Source organism: Salvelinus alpinus, chromosome 16 (assembly GCF_045679555.1).
Source record: "Salvelinus alpinus chromosome 16, SLU_Salpinus.1, whole genome shotgun sequence".
Taxonomy (NCBI): domain Eukaryota; kingdom Metazoa; phylum Chordata; class Actinopteri; order Salmoniformes; family Salmonidae; genus Salvelinus; species Salvelinus alpinus.
The window spans coordinates 34,108,048-34,127,275 of record NC_092101.1 but is presented as its reverse complement, the minus strand read 5'-3'; the positions used below and the strand labels follow the sequence as shown (position 1 = coordinate 34,127,275).

General features: G+C 40.8%; 1 protein-coding gene across 15 annotated transcripts in view; it reads right to left on the bottom strand.

The window, feature by feature from the left end:
- Positions 1-19,228, bottom strand: part of LOC139541407 (receptor-type tyrosine-protein phosphatase F-like) — a 450,116-nt gene that overhangs the window by 281,016 nt on the left and 149,872 nt on the right. For all 15 annotated transcript variants that reach the window (XM_071346023.1, XM_071346022.1, XM_071346027.1 and 12 more), the window contains exon 2: positions 13,324-13,510. In XM_071346023.1, coding sequence (XP_071202124.1) covers positions 13,324-13,426 — 103 coding nt within the window. In that variant the 5' untranslated portion in view covers positions 13,427-13,510. The remainder of the gene's footprint in view (positions 1-13,323; positions 13,511-19,228) is intronic.

Sequence of the window (19,228 nt, the reverse complement as noted above, 5' to 3'; positions counted from 1 at the left end):
TATACCATAAATATGTTATCAGACTGTCATCTTATGAAGTTGTTTCTTGGTTAGTGGCTATATATATCTTTATTTAGTCGAAATTGTGATAGCTGCCCATGCAGGAAAAAAATGGTGGAGAAAAAAAAGTTGTGTCTTTTGCTATCGTGGTTAGCTAATAGATTTACATATTGTGTCTTCCCTGTAAAACATTTTAAAAATCAGAAATGATGGCTGGATTCACAAGATCTGTATCTTTCATCTGGTGTCTTGGACTTGTGATTTAATGATATTTAGATGCTTGTATTTACTTGTGACGCTATGCTAGGCTATGCTAGTCAGCTTTTTTACTGTGGGGGGTGCTCCCGGATCCGGGATGAGTACCAACTAAAAGTTAATCCATTTTGCCACAACTTTGGAAGTATGCTTGGGGTCATTGTCCATTTGGAAGACCCATTTGCGACCAAGCTTTAACTTCCTGACTGATGTCCTGAGATGTTGCTTCAATATATCCACATAATTTTTCTTCCTCATGAAGCCATCTATTTTGTGAAGTGCACCAGTCCCTCCTGCAGCAAAGCAACCCCACAACATGATGCTGCCACCCTTGTGCTTCACGGCTGGGATGATGATCTTCGGCTTGCAAGCCTCCCCCATAACGATGGTTATTATTGCTGAACAGTTCTATTTTTGTTTAATCAGACCATAGGACATTTCTCCAAAATGTATGATCTTTGTCCTCATGTGCAGTTGCAAACCGTAGCTTGGCTTTTTTATGGCGATTTTGGAGCAGTGGCTTCTTCCATGCTGAGCGGCCTTTCAGGTTATGTCGATATAGGACTCTTTTTACTGTGGATATAGATAATTTTGTACCTGTTTCCTCCAGCATCTTCACAAGGTCCTTTGCTGTTGTTCTGGGATTGATTTGCACTTTTCACAACAAAGTACGTTCATCTCTAGGCGACAGAACGCGTCTCCTTCCTGAGCAGTATGACGGCTGCGTGGTCCAATAGTGTTTATACTTGCGTACTATTGTTTGTACAGGTGAATGTGTTACCTTCAGGTGTTTGGAAATTGCTCCCAAGGATCAACCAGACTTGTGGAGGTCTACAATTTTGTTTCTGAGGTCTTGGCTGATTTCTTTAGATTTTCCCATGATGTCAAGCAAAGAGGTACTGAGTTTGAAGGTAGGCCTTGAAATACATCCACAGGTACACCTCCAATTGACTCAAATGTTGTCAATTAGCCTTTCAGAAGCTTCTAAAGCCATTACATAATTTTCTGGAATTTTCCAAGCTGTTTAACGGCATTGTCAACTTAGTGTATGTAAACTACTGACCCACTGGAATTGTGATACAGTGAATTTTAAGTGAAATAATCTGGCTGTAAACAATTGTTGGAAAAATGAATTGTGTCATGCACAAAGTAGATGTCCTAACCGACTTGCCAAAACTATAACAAGACATTTGTGGAGTGGTTGAAAAACGAGTTTTGATGACTCCAACCTTAGTGTATGTAAACTTCCAACTTCAACTGTACATCCATAACAATTATGCTGAATCCTGATTTCCACTGGCTGAGAAAAGCTGCCAGCCTGTCTGTCTCATTCCGACTCCCGACACGTTCATTACCATAGGACAACTGGAGATCCAATTTCAATATTGAAACAATGTTGGAGAAAATGTTGGAGAGACAGACAGCTAGGTTATTACAAATCTCCACTGTTGAAAACCAAATTCTAGTCTAAAAGATAATGCCTAGATGCTTTTTACCGTGTAGATCTAGTATATACAGACCATTTCCTGGCTGAGCTGATGAGACAATGGATTGCGCTGTCAGAAGGAACAGAATAAATAAGCATTTCAACATCATAGATTTAGCCGGTGGTAACTTATTGATTAAAAACTGGGTGGTTTGAGCCCTGAATTCTGATTGGCTGAAGGCCATGGTATATCAGACCGTATACCACATGTATGACAAAACATTGATTTTTACTGCTCTAATTACATTGATAACCAGTTTATAATAGCAATAAGGCTCCTTGGGGGTTTGTGATATATGGCCAAAATACCACAGCTAAGGGCTGTGTCCAGTCACTCCGTGTTGTGTCGTGTTAAGAACAGCCCTTAGCTGTGGTATATTGGCCATATACCACACCTCCTCGGGCCTTATTGCTTAAATAGAAACTGTCTGGAATGCGGTTTTAACCAATCAGCATCCAGGATTAGACCCACCCGTTGTATAAATGTGATAGTACTGTATTCAAACACATACTTAATCACATTCTTAAGATAATCGCAATACTTGAATCAACCTAAGATATTAACAAACATACTGAATGTAACAGTAAAGGTAGTATAAAAGAGGGGTTCAGTGTTGAATGGACGTTCAAAGTTTATGGTACTAATTACTTGTTTCAAAATAATCATCTTTATCATACTTTATCATAATCAATTAACATTAGAATTACAGCAATAACCAATGTTAGCTGGTGACATCATGGTGTAAGCTTCTGATGAGAATGTGTGGCAGTAAATCTAACCAGTCTCAGACACAGTAGGAGAGAGGGTTTTTCTCTTTTCAGAATCACTCTCATTCTTTCTGGCAGCCCTAGCTATTTTTAAGCCTCTTCTTGCATTGCTAGCTGTCTTCCCTTAAGACTATAAACTCTTTTTGTGTCGACAACACATTTTTAGACTTGCCGATGTGCAACCACACCGAGCACCTAACTGTGATCTGACAGTGAGTGTATGTACCCCATCCTTCCTGAACAACACACATACACACATACAAACACACACATACACACACACACCAACACGTATACCAACACACACAAACGCACGCACGCACGCACGCACGCACGCACGCACGCACGCACGCACGCACGCACGCACGCACGCACGCACACACACACACACACACACACACACACACACACACACACACACACACACACACACACACACACACACACACACACACACACACACAGTAAGGAGCAACTGGGAATTTTCCATTTTCTGTCTTATTAATTCCTTCCATTAGAAATCCTCCTAAATTTGACGTGAAGCATGTCATGTTCATTAGAGAGAGTGCTGCTCCCCCCTAGGATGCTGTGCAGTAATGAGATCACTCTGTGTGTGTGTGTGTGTGTGTGTGTGTGTGTGTGTGTGTGTGTGTGTGTGTGTGTGTGTGTGTGTGTGTGTTTGTGTGTGTGTTTGTGTGGGTGGTTGTGTGTAACACTAAAATGGGGCTCTCAGGAGAAAAACCCAAACAACATGATTGCATTAGTACGTCTGGTTCACGGGTTCACCCTCTTTGTTGTCTAGCTACCTCACCCCAGCCTTGACCTTCACATATATCAACCAAGACTAATAAATGTGATTTATTATTTATTGCAAGTATAAGTTACCATGATGCAATATTCTACTTACTAACTTGTAAGTGTAAGACATTAATTAAACTTCTTCAGGATTGGTGGGTCCCCTGCGGGACAGTTGAGCTAACGTAGGCTAATGCGATTGGCATGAGGTTGTAAGTAACAAGAACATTTCCCGGGACATAAAAATATCTGATATTGGCAGAAAGCTTAAATTCTTGTTAATCTAACTACACTGTCCAATATACAGTAGCTATTACAGTGAAAGAATATGGGCAGTCTTGATACAACAGTTTGAACAGAAATGCAATGGTTCATTGGATCAGTCTAAAACATTGCACATACACTAATGCCATCTAGTGCCGAAAATCTAAATTGCACCTTGGGCTGGAATAATACATTATGGCCTTTCTCTTGCATTTCAAACTGATGGAACAACAAAAAAATACAAAAAAAAGTGTTTTTTTTTCTTTGTATTACCTTTTACCAGATCTAATGTGTTATATTCTCCTACATTCCTTTCACATTTCCACAAACTTCAAAGTGTTTCCTTTCAAATGGTACCAAGAATATGCATATCCTTGCTTCAGGGTCTGAGCTACAGGATTTGGGTATAAAATATTTCAGTTGTTGTGTATATTACATTTGTTTTATTATTTCATTCAAGTCATCATCTCATCTCTATAGAGCTGCTATCTATGCTGTCTGACAAATTCACTATTTCAGTAGTTCTTCAAAGTAAATAAGGCATACTTTTATGACTACTGAATACCAAATATCAATCACTTAGCTCATGTATTTTCAAGTAGATATACCTTGCGAAGCAACAACTGCTCTCTATATCTGCTCACCATCATGCGATCTTCTGTCTTTTCCATTTCAGGCATAAAAGAAACACAGGACAAGTAAATGAGCAATGGATTATGGTAACTGTAGTCAATTACCACGTTTTATGCGCTAAACTATGTTGAATATCAGCCGGTTGGAAACTACAACTCCCTACTACATCGCAAAGTTCAGACTGGATCAGATTTATCTCTAGAGAAACTGCAATGTGAACGATAACCGACATTTCGGTTAATCACTCAACACTAATTCATGTTGAAGAAAATGCACTGTTCAAAGGGTAGCAAAAAAGCCAGCTATGCTGTACTGTAGTCACCCTGGAGTAGCATGGACATCAACCATGTTTGTTTTGTCAACAGAGAGACACAGTTGACATTCCGAGGCTAACAATGCCCCAACCCTACGGCCATGGGTAGAAAGGGTTTGAGGAGGGTGGCCTGATCTCTACTCACTGTAACAGGTGTGCTAGTATACCTGCATGTGTTTTATGCATTGTTGCATCATTGCACTACTACTATACTGCACTACTACTATCCTACTGTACTACTGTACTGCACTACTACTACTACTAACATACTGTACTACACTACTACTACTAACCTACTGTACTACTGTACTACACTACCGCTACTACTAACATACTGTACTACACTACTACTACTAACCTACTGTACTACTATACTGCACTACTACTAACCTACTGTACTACTGTACTGCACTACTACTACTACTAACATACTGTACTACACTACTACTACTAACCTACTGTACTACTGTACTACACTACCGCTACTACTAACATACTGTACTACACTACTACTACTAACCTACTGTACTACTATACTGCACTACTACTAACCTACTGTACTACTGTACTGCACTACTACTACTACTAACATACTGTACTACACTACTACTACTAACATACTGTACTACTGTACTACACTACTGCTACTACTAACATACTGTACTACACTACTACTACTAACCTACTGTACTACTGTACTGCACTATTACTAAACTACTGTACTACTGTACTACACTACTACTACTAACCTGCTGTACTACTGTACTGCAATACTACTACTACTACTAACCTACTGTACTACACTACTACTACTAACCTACTGTACTACACTACTACTACTACTAACCTACTGTACTACTGTACTACACTACTGCTACTACTAACATACTGTACTACACTACTACTACTAACCTACTGTACTACTGTACTACACTACTGCTACTACTAACATACTGTACTACACTACTACTACTAACCTACTGTACTACTGTACTGCACTACTACTAACCTACTGTACTACTGTACTACACTACTACTACTACTACTACTACTACGAACATACTGTACTACTGTACTGCACTACTACTACTACTACTAACCTACTGTACTACACTACTACTACTAACATACTGTACTACACTACTACTACTAACCTACTGTACTACTGTACTGCACTACTACTAACCTACTGTACTACTGTACTACACTACTACTACTAACCTACTGTACTACTGTACTGCACTACTACTAACCTACTGTACTACTGTACTACACTACTACTACTACTACTAACCTACTGTACTACTGTACTGCACTACTACTACTACTACTAACCTACTGTACTACACTACTACTACTAACATACTGTACTACACTACTACTACTAACCTACTGTACTACTGTACTGCACTACTACAAACCTACTGTACTACTGTACTACACTACTACTACTACTAACATACTGTACTACTGTACTGCACTACTACTACTACTACTACTAACCTACTGTACTACTGTACTACACTACTACTACTACTAACCTACTATACTGCACTACTACTAACCTACTGTACTACTGTACTGCACTACTACTACTACTACTACTAACATACTGTACTACACTACTACTACTAACCTACTGTACTACTGTACTACACTACTACTACTACTACTAACATACTGTACTACACTACTACTACTAACCTACTGTACTACTGTACTACACTACTGCTACTACTAACATACTGTAATACACTACTACTACTAACCTACTGTACTACTGTACTGCACTACTACTACTACTAACATACTGTACTACACTACTACTACTAACCTACTGTACTACTGTACTACACTACTGCTACTACTAACATACTGTACTACACTACTACTACTAACCTACTGTACTACTATACTGCACTACTACTAACCTACTGTACTACTGTACTGCAATACTACTACTACTAACATACTGTACTACACTACTACTACTAACCTACTGTACTACTGTACTGCACTACTACTAACCTACTGTACTACTGTACTACACTACTACTACTAACCTGCTGTACTACTGTACTACACTACTACTACTACTAACATACTGTACTACTGTACTGCACTACTACTACTACTACTAACCATCTGTACTACTGTACTACACTACTACTACTACTACTAACCTACTGTACTACTGTACTGCACTACTACTACTACTACTAACCTACTGTACTACACTACTACTACTAACCTACTGTACTACACTACTACTACTACTAACCTACTGTACTACTGTACTACACTACTGCTACTACTAACATACTGTACTACACTACTACTACTAACCTACTGTACTACTGTACTACACTACTGCTACTACTAACATACTGTACTACACTACTACTACTAACCTACTGTACTACTGTACTAAACTACTACTACTACTAACTTACTGTACTACACTACTACGACTAACCTACTGTACTACTGTACTGCACTACTACTAACCTACTGTACTACTGTACTACACTACTACTACTACTAACATACTGTACTACTGTACTGCACTACTACTACTACCACTAACCTACTGTACCACTGTACTGCACTACTACTACCAACATACAGTACTACAATACTTCTACTAGCCTACTGTACTACTGTACTGCACTACTACTACTACTAACCTACTGTACTACTGTACTGCACTACTACTACTACTAACCTACTGGACTACTGTACTGCACTACTACTACTACTAACCTACTGTACTACTGTACTGCACTACTACTAACCTACTGTACTACTGTACTGCACTACTACTAACCTACTGTACTACTGTACTACTACTACTACTAACCTACTGTACTACTACTACTACTAACCTACTGTACTACTGTACTGCACTACTACTACTAACCTACTGTACTACTGTACTGCACTACTACTACTACTACTAACCTACTGTACTACTGTACTACTACTACTACTAACCTACTGTACTACTGTACTACTACTACTACTAACCTACTGTACTACTGTACTGCACTACTACTACTAACCTACTGTACTACTGTACTGCACTACTACTACTAACCTACTGCACTACTGTACTGCACTACTACTACTACTAACCTACTGTACTACTGTACTGTACTACTACTAACCTACTGTACTACTGTACTGCACTACTACTAACCTACTGTACTACTGTACTACACTACTACTACTAACCTACTGTACTACTGTACTGCACTACTACTAACCTACTGTACTACTGTACTACACTACTACTACTACTACTAACCTACTGTACTACTGTACTGCACTACTACTACTACTACTAACCTACTGTACTACACTACTACTACTAACATACTGTACTACACTACTACTACTAACCTACTGTACTACTGTACTGCACTACTACAAACCTACTGTACTACTGTACTACACTACTACTACTACTAACATACTGTACTACTGTACTGCACTACTACTACTACTACTACTAACCTACTGTACTACTGTACTACACTACTACTACTACTAACCTACTATACTGCACTACTACTAACCTACTGTACTACTGTACTGCACTACTACTACTACTACTACTAACATACTGTACTACACTACTACTACTAACCTACTGTACTACTGTACTACACTACTACTACTACTACTAACATACTGTACTACACTACTACTACTAACCTACTGTACTACTGTACTACACTACTGCTACTACTAACATACTGTAATACACTACTACTACTAACCTACTGTACTACTGTACTGCACTACTACTACTACTACTAACATACTGTACTACACTACTACTACTAACCTACTGTACTACTGTACTACACTACTGCTACTACTAACATACTGTACTACACTACTACTACTAACCTACTGGACTACTATACTGCACTACTACTAACCTACTGTACTACTGTACTGCAATACTACTACTACTAACATACTGTACTACACTACTACTACTAACCTACTGTACTACTGTACTGCACTACTACTAACCTACTGTACTACTGTACTACACTACTACTACTAACCTGCTGTACTACTGTACTACACTACTACTACTACTAACATACTGTACTACTGTACTGCACTACTACTACTACTACTAACCTACTGTACTACTGTACTACACTACTACTACTACTAACCTACTGTACTACACTACTACTACTACTACTAACCTACTGTACTACTGTACTGCACTACTACTACTACTACTAACCTACTGTACTACACTACTACTACTACTAACCTACTGTACTACTGTACTACACTACTGCTACTACTAACATACTGTACTACACTACTACTACTAACCTACTGTACTACTGTACTACACTACTGCTACTACTAACATACTGTACTACACTACTACTACTAACCTACTGTACTACTGTACTAAACTACTACTACTACTAACTTACTGTACTACACTACTACGACTAACCTACTGTACTACTGTACTGCACTACTACTAACCTACTGTACTACTGTACTACACTACTACTACTACTAACATACTGTACTACTGTACTGCACTACTACTACTACCACTAACCTACTGTACCACTGTACTGCACTACTACTACCAACATACAGTACTACAATACTTCTACTAGCCTACTGTACTACTGTACTGCACTACTACTACTACTAACCTACTGTACTACTGTACTGCACTACTACTACTACTAACCTACTGGACTACTGTACTGCACTACTACTACTACTAACCTACTGTACTACTGTACTGCACTACTACTAACCTACTGTACTACTGTACTGCACTACTACTAACCTACTGTACTACTGTACTACTACTACTACTAACCTACTGTACTACTACTACTACTAACCTACTGTACTACTGTACTGCACTACTACTACTAACCTACTGTACTACTGTACTGCACTACTACTACTACTACTAACCTACTGTACTACTGTACTACTACTACTACTAACCTACTGTACTACTGTACTACTACTACTACTAACCTACTGTACTACTGTACTGCACTACTACTACTAACCTACTGTACTACTGTACTGCACTACTACTACTAACCTACTGTACTACTGTACTGCACTACTACTACTACTAACCTACTGTACTACTGTACTGTACTACTACTAACCTACTGTACTACTGTACTGCACTACTACTAACCTACTGTACTACTGTACTACTACTACTACTAACCTACTGTACTACTGTACTACTACTACTACTAACCTACTGTACTACTGTACTGCACTACTACTACTAACCTACTGTACTACTGTACTGCACTACTACTACTACTAACCTACTGTACTACTGTACTACACTACTACTACTACTAACCTACTAACCTACTGTATTACTATACCGCACTACTACTACTACTACTACTAACCTACTTTATTACTATACTGCACTACTACTACTACTAACCTACTTTATTACTATACTGCACTACTACTACTAACCTACCGTACTATTGTAATGTACAAGTAACTGCCAAAATAAAGGAAAGACTAGAGTAAATGATGGATACAAAGTATATTAAAAGCAGGTGCTTCCACAAAGGTGTGGTTCCAGAGTTAATTAAGCAATTACGATCCCATCCCCAGCAGGTATATCTCTCTAGCCACCCCCAAAACCAATTCTTCCTTTGGCCGCCTCTCCTTCCAGTTCTCTGCTGCCAATGAATGGAATGAACTACAAAAATCTCTGAAACTGGAAACACTTATCTCCCTCACTAGCTTTAAGCACCAGCTGTCAGAGCAGCTCACAGATTACTGCACCTGTACATAGCCCATCTATAAATTTAGCCCAAACAACTACCTCCCCCCTACTGTATTTTATTTATTTATTTTGCTCCTTTGCACCCCATTATTTCTATCTCTACTTTGCACATTCTTCCACTGCAAATCTACCATTCCAGTGTTTTACTTGCTATATTGTATTTACTTCGCCACCATGGCCTTTTTTTTGCCTTTACCTCCCTTATCTCACCTCATTTGCTCACATTGTATATAGACTTATTTTTCTACTGTATTATTGACTGTATGTTTGTTTTACTCCATGTGTAACTCTGTGTTGTTGTATGTGTCGAACTGCTTTGCTTTATCTTGACCAGGTCGCAATTGTAAATGAGAACTTGTTCTCAACTTGCCTACTTGGTTAAATAAAGGTGAAATTAAAAAAATAAAATAAAATGATGGGATGGGAGCCCGAGTTCACAAGTTTGGGAACCACTGGGCTAGTCAGATTCCTACTGTATGTATGTCTGGTACTTGAGAGTACTAGAAGTAGTCTCAATAGGTAAGACCCCTGCCATCGTGTGCCTTGTGTGCCATTAGAAGAGGAAGGCTGGTTGGTTGAGGAGGGGTTAGAACAACATGAATGCTGAAAAGGCTGTGTGAGAGGGAAGCTCTTAGAATCACTGTTCCTTTAGAACACAAACCACTTTCCTCAGAACACAAAACCTGAAAGGGTTCCGGAATGCTCTCAAGACTCCACACTATTTCCAGACTGTCTCAAGTCAGATATCTCACTATTTTTACAAGCAGTGAGAGGTTGGAAAGATTCCACAAGACAACATCTCATGATACTAATGTGAGTGAACAGCAGAGAGATCAGACACTGGCACTGCTGACGGAACACAACAGGATGGATCATTAGATAGCTAAGATCTGTTTAGGTTGGGAGAGATAGATATAACAGTGAACAAACAGAACACTTAGTTCAAGCAGGGATTTGATTCATTTCATGTGTCACTGCATTGTTTCCTTAACATCCTCACTTTACAAAGTGATAAATGTAGGCCTCGTGCCTACAACATTTTGTCTCTGGAAAATATCTCTGCAAAGCCATACTACTACATGCCAATAGAGGAGCAATCCCAGAAAGCAACAGTGGTTGATGTAAATTTAACCAGTTAACAACCAGTTCTACAGTCTTGTCATGACATCATTTCAATTTTGACAATAATGACTTAATTTGGATCGTAGGAAATAGAAAGGAGAGCGGGTCAATCTCTGGCCATAAAACACTGCACATTCCTCTCTGGTGTATCTCAGGTGCAGGTATCCACAGGAAGAGAATTAGAGAATCTCTATGGTGAATCTCCATGGTCTAGGACTAGGCTTAATCTGGGTCTAGGAAACCAGCCTTAGAGTCTATGGAAAAGACCACCCCAAGCTATACACTAACAGGCAGAATATTCTCTATGGAGGTAATATTTTAGGCTGTCATTGTAAATAAGAATGTGTTTACTGACTTTGCTAATTAAGTAAAGACTAAATAAAAAAATTAAAAAATATCATGGTGTTTATTCACTGTCTGCGTGGTAGATGTCAGGCTGCAAGGAGCCTGATCGAAATGACCTAATGGTGGTGTATCCATAGAAATACAACAAGACTTCTCTATGGTGTATCCATAGAAATACAACAAGACTTCTCTATGGTGTATCCATAGAAATACAACAAGACTTCTCTATGGTGTATCCATAGAAATACAACAAGACTTCTCTATGGTGTATCCATAGAAATACAACAAGACTTCTCTATGGTGTATCCATAGAAATACAACAAGACTTCTCTATGGTGTATCCATAGAAATACAACAAGACTTCTCTATGGTGTATCCATAGAAATACAACAAGACTTCTCTATGGTGTATCCATATAAATACAACAAGACTTCTCTATGGTGTATCCATAGAAATACAACAAGACTTCTCTATGGTGTATCCATATAAATACAACAAGACTTCTCTATGGTGTATCCATAGAAATACAACAAGACTTCTCTATGGTGTATCCATAGAAATACAACAAGACTTCTATATGGTGTATCCATAGAAATACAACAAGACTTCTCTATGGTGTATCCATAGAAATACAACAAGACTTCTCTATGGTGTATCCATATAAATACAACAAGACTTCTCTATGGTGTATCCATAGAAATACAACAAGACTTCTCTATGGTGTATCCATAGAAATACAACAAGACTTCTCTATGGTGTATCCATAGAAATACAACAAGACTTCTCTATGGTGTATCCATAGAAATACAACAAGACTTCTCTATGGTGTATCCATAGAAATACAACAAGACTTCTCTATGGTGTATCCATAGAAATACAACAAGACTTCTCTATGGTGTATCCATAGAAATACAACAAGACTTCTCTATGGTGTATCCATAGAAATACAACAAGACTTCTCTATGGTGTATCCATAGAAATACAACAAGACTTCTCTATGGTGTATCCATAGAAATACAACAAGACTTCTCTATGGTGTATCCATAGAAATACTACAAGACTTCTCTATGGTGTATCCATAGAAATACAACAAGACTTCTCTATGGTGTATCCATAGAAATACTACAAGACTTCTCTATGGTGTATCCATAGAAATACTACAAGACTTCTCTATGGTGTATCCATAGAAATACTACAAGACTTCTCTATGGTGTATCCATAGAAATACTACAAGACTTCTCTATGGTGTATCCATAGAAATACTACAAGACTTCTCTATGGTGTATCCATAGAAATACTACAAGACTTCTCTATGGTGTATCCATAGAAATACTACAAGACTTCTCTATGGTGTATCCATAGAAATACTACAAGACTTCTCTATGGTGTATCCATAGAAATACTACAAGACTTCTCTATGGTGTATCCATAGAAATACTACAAGACTTCTAGGCATATACCGCATATCTCTGGAGGTATCATTGATATCATTGTGTTACTCACTGTCTGCATGGGATGGTGATGGCAGGGCCAGACTGCCCAGTAGTAGGATAAGTGTGGTCCCCCTGGCGAGGGGAGATTGTGCCCATCGGTGGCTCAGTGCCATGGTCCAGGTGTTGGCACGCCGCTCCTCTACCTACACTCCCGCTCCGCTCGATGGATAGCAGCTCACGCAATCATAGAGTGACACCTGAGAAAGGAGACAGAAGAGAGCTGGGGTTAATATTGCATGTTCATTTTGTGATTTAGCATACAGCCTTATCCATAGACAATTACAATCTGTGCATTCCACTACATACTTAAAGCCCCAAAATCTCTCTAAAGGTTAAAGCCCGACCGTCTCTCTGTTGGTTAAAGTCCCACAGTCTCTCTGATGGTTAAAGTCCCACTCTCTCTCTGATGGTTAAAGTTCCACAGTCTCTCTGAAGGTTGAAGTCCCACAGTCTCTCTGTTGGTTAAAGTCCCACAGTCTCTCTGATGGTTAAAGTCCCACTCTCTCTCTGATGGTTAAAGTCCCACTCTCTCTCTGATGGTTAAAGTCCCACAGTCTCTCTGTTGGTTAAAGTCCCACAGTCTCTCTGATGGTTAAAGTCCCACAGTCTCTCTGATGGTTAAAGTCCCACTCTCTCTCTGATGGTTAAAGTCCCACTCTCTCTCTGATGGTTAAAGTTCCACAGTCTCTCTGAAGGTTGAAGTCCCACAGTCTCTCTGTTGGTTAAAGTCCCACAGTCTCTCTGATGGTTAAAGTCCCACTCTCTCTCTGATGGTTAAAGTCCCACTCTCTCTCTGATGGTTAAAGTCCCACAGTCTCTCTGTTGGTTAAAGTCCCACAGTCTCTCTGATGGTTAAAGTCCCACAGTCTCTCTGATGGTTAAAGTCCCACTCTCTCTCTGATGGTTAAAGTCCCACTCTCTCTCTGATGGTTAAAGTTCCACAGTCTCTCTGTTGGTTAAAGTCCCACAGTCTCTCTGATGGTTAAAGTCCCACTCTCTCTCTGATGGTTAAAGTCCCACAGTCTCTCTGATGGTTAAAGTCCCACTCTCTCTCTGATGGTTAAAGTCCCACAGTCTCTCTGAAGGTTGAAGTCCCACAGTCTCTCTGATGGTTAAAGTCCCACTCTCTCTCTGATGGTTAAAGTCCCACAGTCTCTCTGATGGTTAAAGTCCCACTCTCTCTCTGATGGTTAAAGTCCCACAGTCTCTCTGAAGGTTGAAGTCCCACAGTCTCTCTGAAGGTTGAAGTCCCACAGTCTCTCTGATGGTTAAAGTCCCACTCTCTCTCTGATGGTTAAAGTCCCACAGTCTCTCTGATGGTTAAAGTCCCACTCTCTCTCTGATGGTTAAAGTCCCACAGTCTCTCTGATGGTTAAAGTCCCACAGTCTATCTGTTGGTTAAAGTCCCACAGTCTCTCTGATGGTTAAAGTCCCACAGTCTCTCTGATGGTTAAAGTTCCACAGTCTCTCTGAAGGTTGAAGTCCCACAGTCTCTCTGATGGTTAAAGTCCCACAGTCTCTCTGTTGGTTAAAGTCCCACAGTCTCTCTGATGGTTAAAGTCCCACAGTCTCTCTGATGGTTAAGGTCCCACAGTCTCTCTGATGGTTAAAGTTCCACAGTCTCTCTGAAGGTTAAAGTTCCACAGTCTCTCTGTTAGTTAAAGTCCCACAGTCTCTCTGTTGGTTAAAGTCCCACAGTCTCTCACACACACAAACAAACACACACCCACACACAGAGACCCACACACACAGACCCACACACACATACACACACTAATTAGTCATCTTCAGCATGCTAACAGTTGAGCAACTCCCTCTCACAAATGGACCGCAAATCACAAAAGGCACCATGCTTATGCAAGCCAGTTATGTCATTATCCTCCCATTTGCCTCAGATAGACAGAGCCAAACATGAACTACAATGGCTGCTGTGCTGCCAACCCTGCCATAGGTACAGCCAATCTCTGTTTGAAGCCTGTCCAAGGCAGAGACAACCAGGAAGGTTTAACTCTTAAATCCTTATTGGCCCCTGTCAACAGTAGCTCACTAAATAGAGAATAGGATGCCGTTTGAGACGTATTCTCCTTGGTGCCACTGCCATGCCAGCCCCATATAGCAGTTCTAAATGTCTCCACGGCGGTGAAGGAAAATGACTAACGCCTCGGTGCTCTCCATTTATCCCGGCTTATTCCCATGTTATTACAGGGAATCATGCACCTGGAACGGAAAGCCTGCACCGAGGCACTACAGCACCCAGCTCACAACTCCACTGACTCCTCATCAGTGGAGGTGTGTGTGTGTGTGTGTGCGTGCTCGTGAGTGCGTGAGTGTGCGTGAGTGTGTGTGTGTGTGTGTGTGTGTGTGTGTGTGTGTGTGTGTGTGTGTGTGCGTGCGTGCGTGCGTGCGTGCGTGCGTGCGTGCGTGTGTGCGTGCGTGTGCGTGCGCGTGCGTGTGTGTGTGTGCGTGTGTGTGTGTGTGCTCGCGCGTGCGTGTGTGTGTGTGTGCTCTGAGTGGAGGTGGAGGTGGAGCAAGCTGCAACCACTCAGGCTTGTCCTAACCACTCCCTTCTACCTCCCTACTCACACAAAAAAGGGGAACAGTGTAGTAGCCGGGCAGGGTTGTATTTGTCCCTCATTTCCCTACTTCCTCAATCCCAAAAAATACAGAAAACATGTTTTCCTCAAATGTGCTTTGGGTGAATGCTGCCTTTCATGGAGATACAGCCAGATAGTGGGAGGTGAATGTACTGCCACTCTTAAGACATTCATTTGAAGAATGTGTTGCCATCTTTGTGGAAAACCTATAATTGAATTGAGGAGAGAGACATTGTTTAGGCCTACATCATCCACTTTAAGCCTGACTAACTGTATATCATTTGACTTGACAGACAGTAACTTATAAAGAACATGTTCATAACAAGAAGAAAGGCAAAATATGACTTGCATGTGAGCTTCTCTCTTTCTTTCTCTCTCTCTCTCTTTCTCTCCCTCTCTTTTCCCTTATTCCCACGGTTCTGGCAAAAACTTCAGCAATTACAGAACAAACATATCTTTGAAACTTTGAAACGAGACGTTTTTCAAGAATCGTGATGTGCATTTTGCCAGCTCACTCTGAGATGAAGGCATGGGAAGACAAAGAGTTTGGTTGAAAGTATCTCACGGCATCAACGGCAACAGCGCTCTCTGCTCCAAATCATCTCTATTGTGTCTCCGAACAAGATGGTGCCACTGCATCAAACCTGATCACTGCTCACTGAGACAGCTAGCTAGGGAGACATCACTTTCATCTGAGACTTCATTGATTCAATAACACCTCTAACTTTCACCCATCTCAGCAAACAGACTCATGAAACATACATTGCCTGACTGCGACTTGCTGGGACTGACATTATTATTTCATACTTTGCATGTTGTTTCCTCCAGTGAAGCTTCAACAAACAAGTCTCAAAATGAACAATATGAAGATTAGGATTGTTTTCCATCGTGCCCTAATGAACATAACCCAGGTTTAGAGAACCATCTCTACGGGTTTGAAACTAGAGGCATTCTTCAGTGACGACGAAAGACAAACAAGCATACTCAGTCATTCCACATAAACTAGGCTACCTTCCTAGACCCGTGATGTTGGAGTGCTTTAGAGGCTTTCAGGGAAATGATAGCCACACACACACAGCCACACTCACACACCCACACACACACACACACACATTATCAACGCTTTACATTTCAATACATCATACTTAACACTGCACTTTGATACACAATACATCTGAATCTGACAGTGCTGCCATTTCATACTCATAAGTTGAATGAAGTGAATGAAACACATCAGTGACAACACCACAGGTTGGGTGTTATCTGAAGGGCTTCTTAGGGTAAACACTTCTTTAATCCTGCAAACATTATTTGACAGAGTACCATTACTCTTCATTCATTTTATTCAAATCCCTTAAAGCGAAAGTTGAATGAGCCATTGACCTGGATTGGGGTGAGGTGAAAAGCTTTGAGAGATACTCTACATAAATACCCCGCAGCCTCTACGTAATATCGCTGACCTGTTTTTCTACCCTGTTCAATGAGGTCAAATCAGAGGTAAAATGTCCAAACAATAAGGTCTAAATCTGCAACTCCCTAGAACTACTACACAGCATCAGTCAAAACAAGAGACACTGTTGAAGTCTACAAACAACAGAACAACTGACACAACTCAGACGACACAACAACACCCCCACAACTACTTAGAGTATCAAATACAAATAGTATCAGTCCAACACTTGGATAAAAAAATAATAAAAAGAAATAACTCTTGGGAGTTTTCTGCCTGCTTCGTTGCTTTGTCTCAATGACACCCTGTGAGGACATGTGGGTCGAGAGAGTCAAAGTCAAGCGTGTTTACAGCTGAATGCTCTTTGGGGGGGACTGATATCTTCTCCCAGCAGACGGTGCAGGGTTGGGAGGATGTGACTTCTCTGGAAGAAGGTAACCCCCGTAGGGAGAACCTCTCCCTCTCCCTCTCCCTCTCTCTCTCTCTCTCTCTCTCTCTCTCTCTCTCTCTCTCTCTCTCTCGCTTATCTCTCTATTTCTCCCTGGTCCCTGGAGCAAGGATTCTTCAGAGAGGGGCACCATGGAGGACAAACCATCTCTAGAGGGGGGAAAGTCTCATCCCCCACTACACAGAAAAAGGAGGATGATTTAGTGAAACACTATAGTATCTGAGATCCCTCAGACTACTACATTTAGGTGGGTTCTCCTACACAGTCTACTGGCTGTCTACTACAGTGAAACCTCATTTAGCTGGGTTCTCCTACACAGTCTACTGGCTGTCTACTACAGTAAAACCCCATTTAGCTGGGTTCTGCTACACAGTCTACTGGCTGTCTACTACAGTGAAACCTCATTTAGCTGGGTTCTCCTACACAGTCTACTGGCTGTCTACTACAGTGAAACCCCATTTAGCTGGGTTCTGCTACACAGTCTACTGGCTGTCTACTACAGTGAAACCTCATTTAGCTGGGTTCTCCTACACAGTCTACTGGCTGTCTACTACAGTGAAACCCCATTTAGCTGGGTTCTGCTACACAGTCTACTGGCTGTCTACTACAGTGAAACCTCATTTAGCTGGGTTCTCCTACACAGTCTACTGGCTGTCTACTACAGTAAAACCCCATTTAGCTGGGTTCTCCTACACAGTCTACTGGCTGTCTACTACAGTAAAACCCCATTTAGCTGGGTTCTGCTACACAGTCTACTGGCTGTCTACTACAGTAAAACCCCATTTAGCTGGGTTCTCCTACACAGTCTACTGGCTGTCTACTACAGTAAAACCTCATTTAGCTGGGTTCTCCTACACAGTCTACTGGCTGTCTACTACAGTAAAACCCCATTTAGCTGGGTTCTCCTACACAGTCTACTGGCTGTCTACTACAGTAAAACCCCATTTAGCTGGGTTCTGCTACACAGTCTACTGGCTGTCTACTACAGTGAAACCTCATTTAGCTGGGTTCTCCTACACAGTCTACTGGCTGTCTACTACAGTAAAACCCCATTTAGCTGGGTTCTCCTACACAGTCTACTGGCTGTCTACTACAGTAAAACCCCATTTAGCTGGGTTCTGCTACACAGTCTACTGGCTGTCTACTACAGTGAAACCCCATTTAGCTGGGTTCTCCTACACAGTCTACTGGCTGTCTACTACAGTGAAACCTCATTTAGCTGGGTTCTCCTACACAGTCTACTGGCTGTCTACTACAGTAAAACCCCATTTAGCTGGGTTCTGCTAGACAGTCTACTGGTTGTCTACTACAGTAAAACCCCATTTAGCTGGGTTCTCCTACACAGTCTACTGGCTGTCTACTACAGTAAAACCCCATTTAGCTGGGTTCTCCTACACAGTCTACTGGCTGTCTACTACAGTAA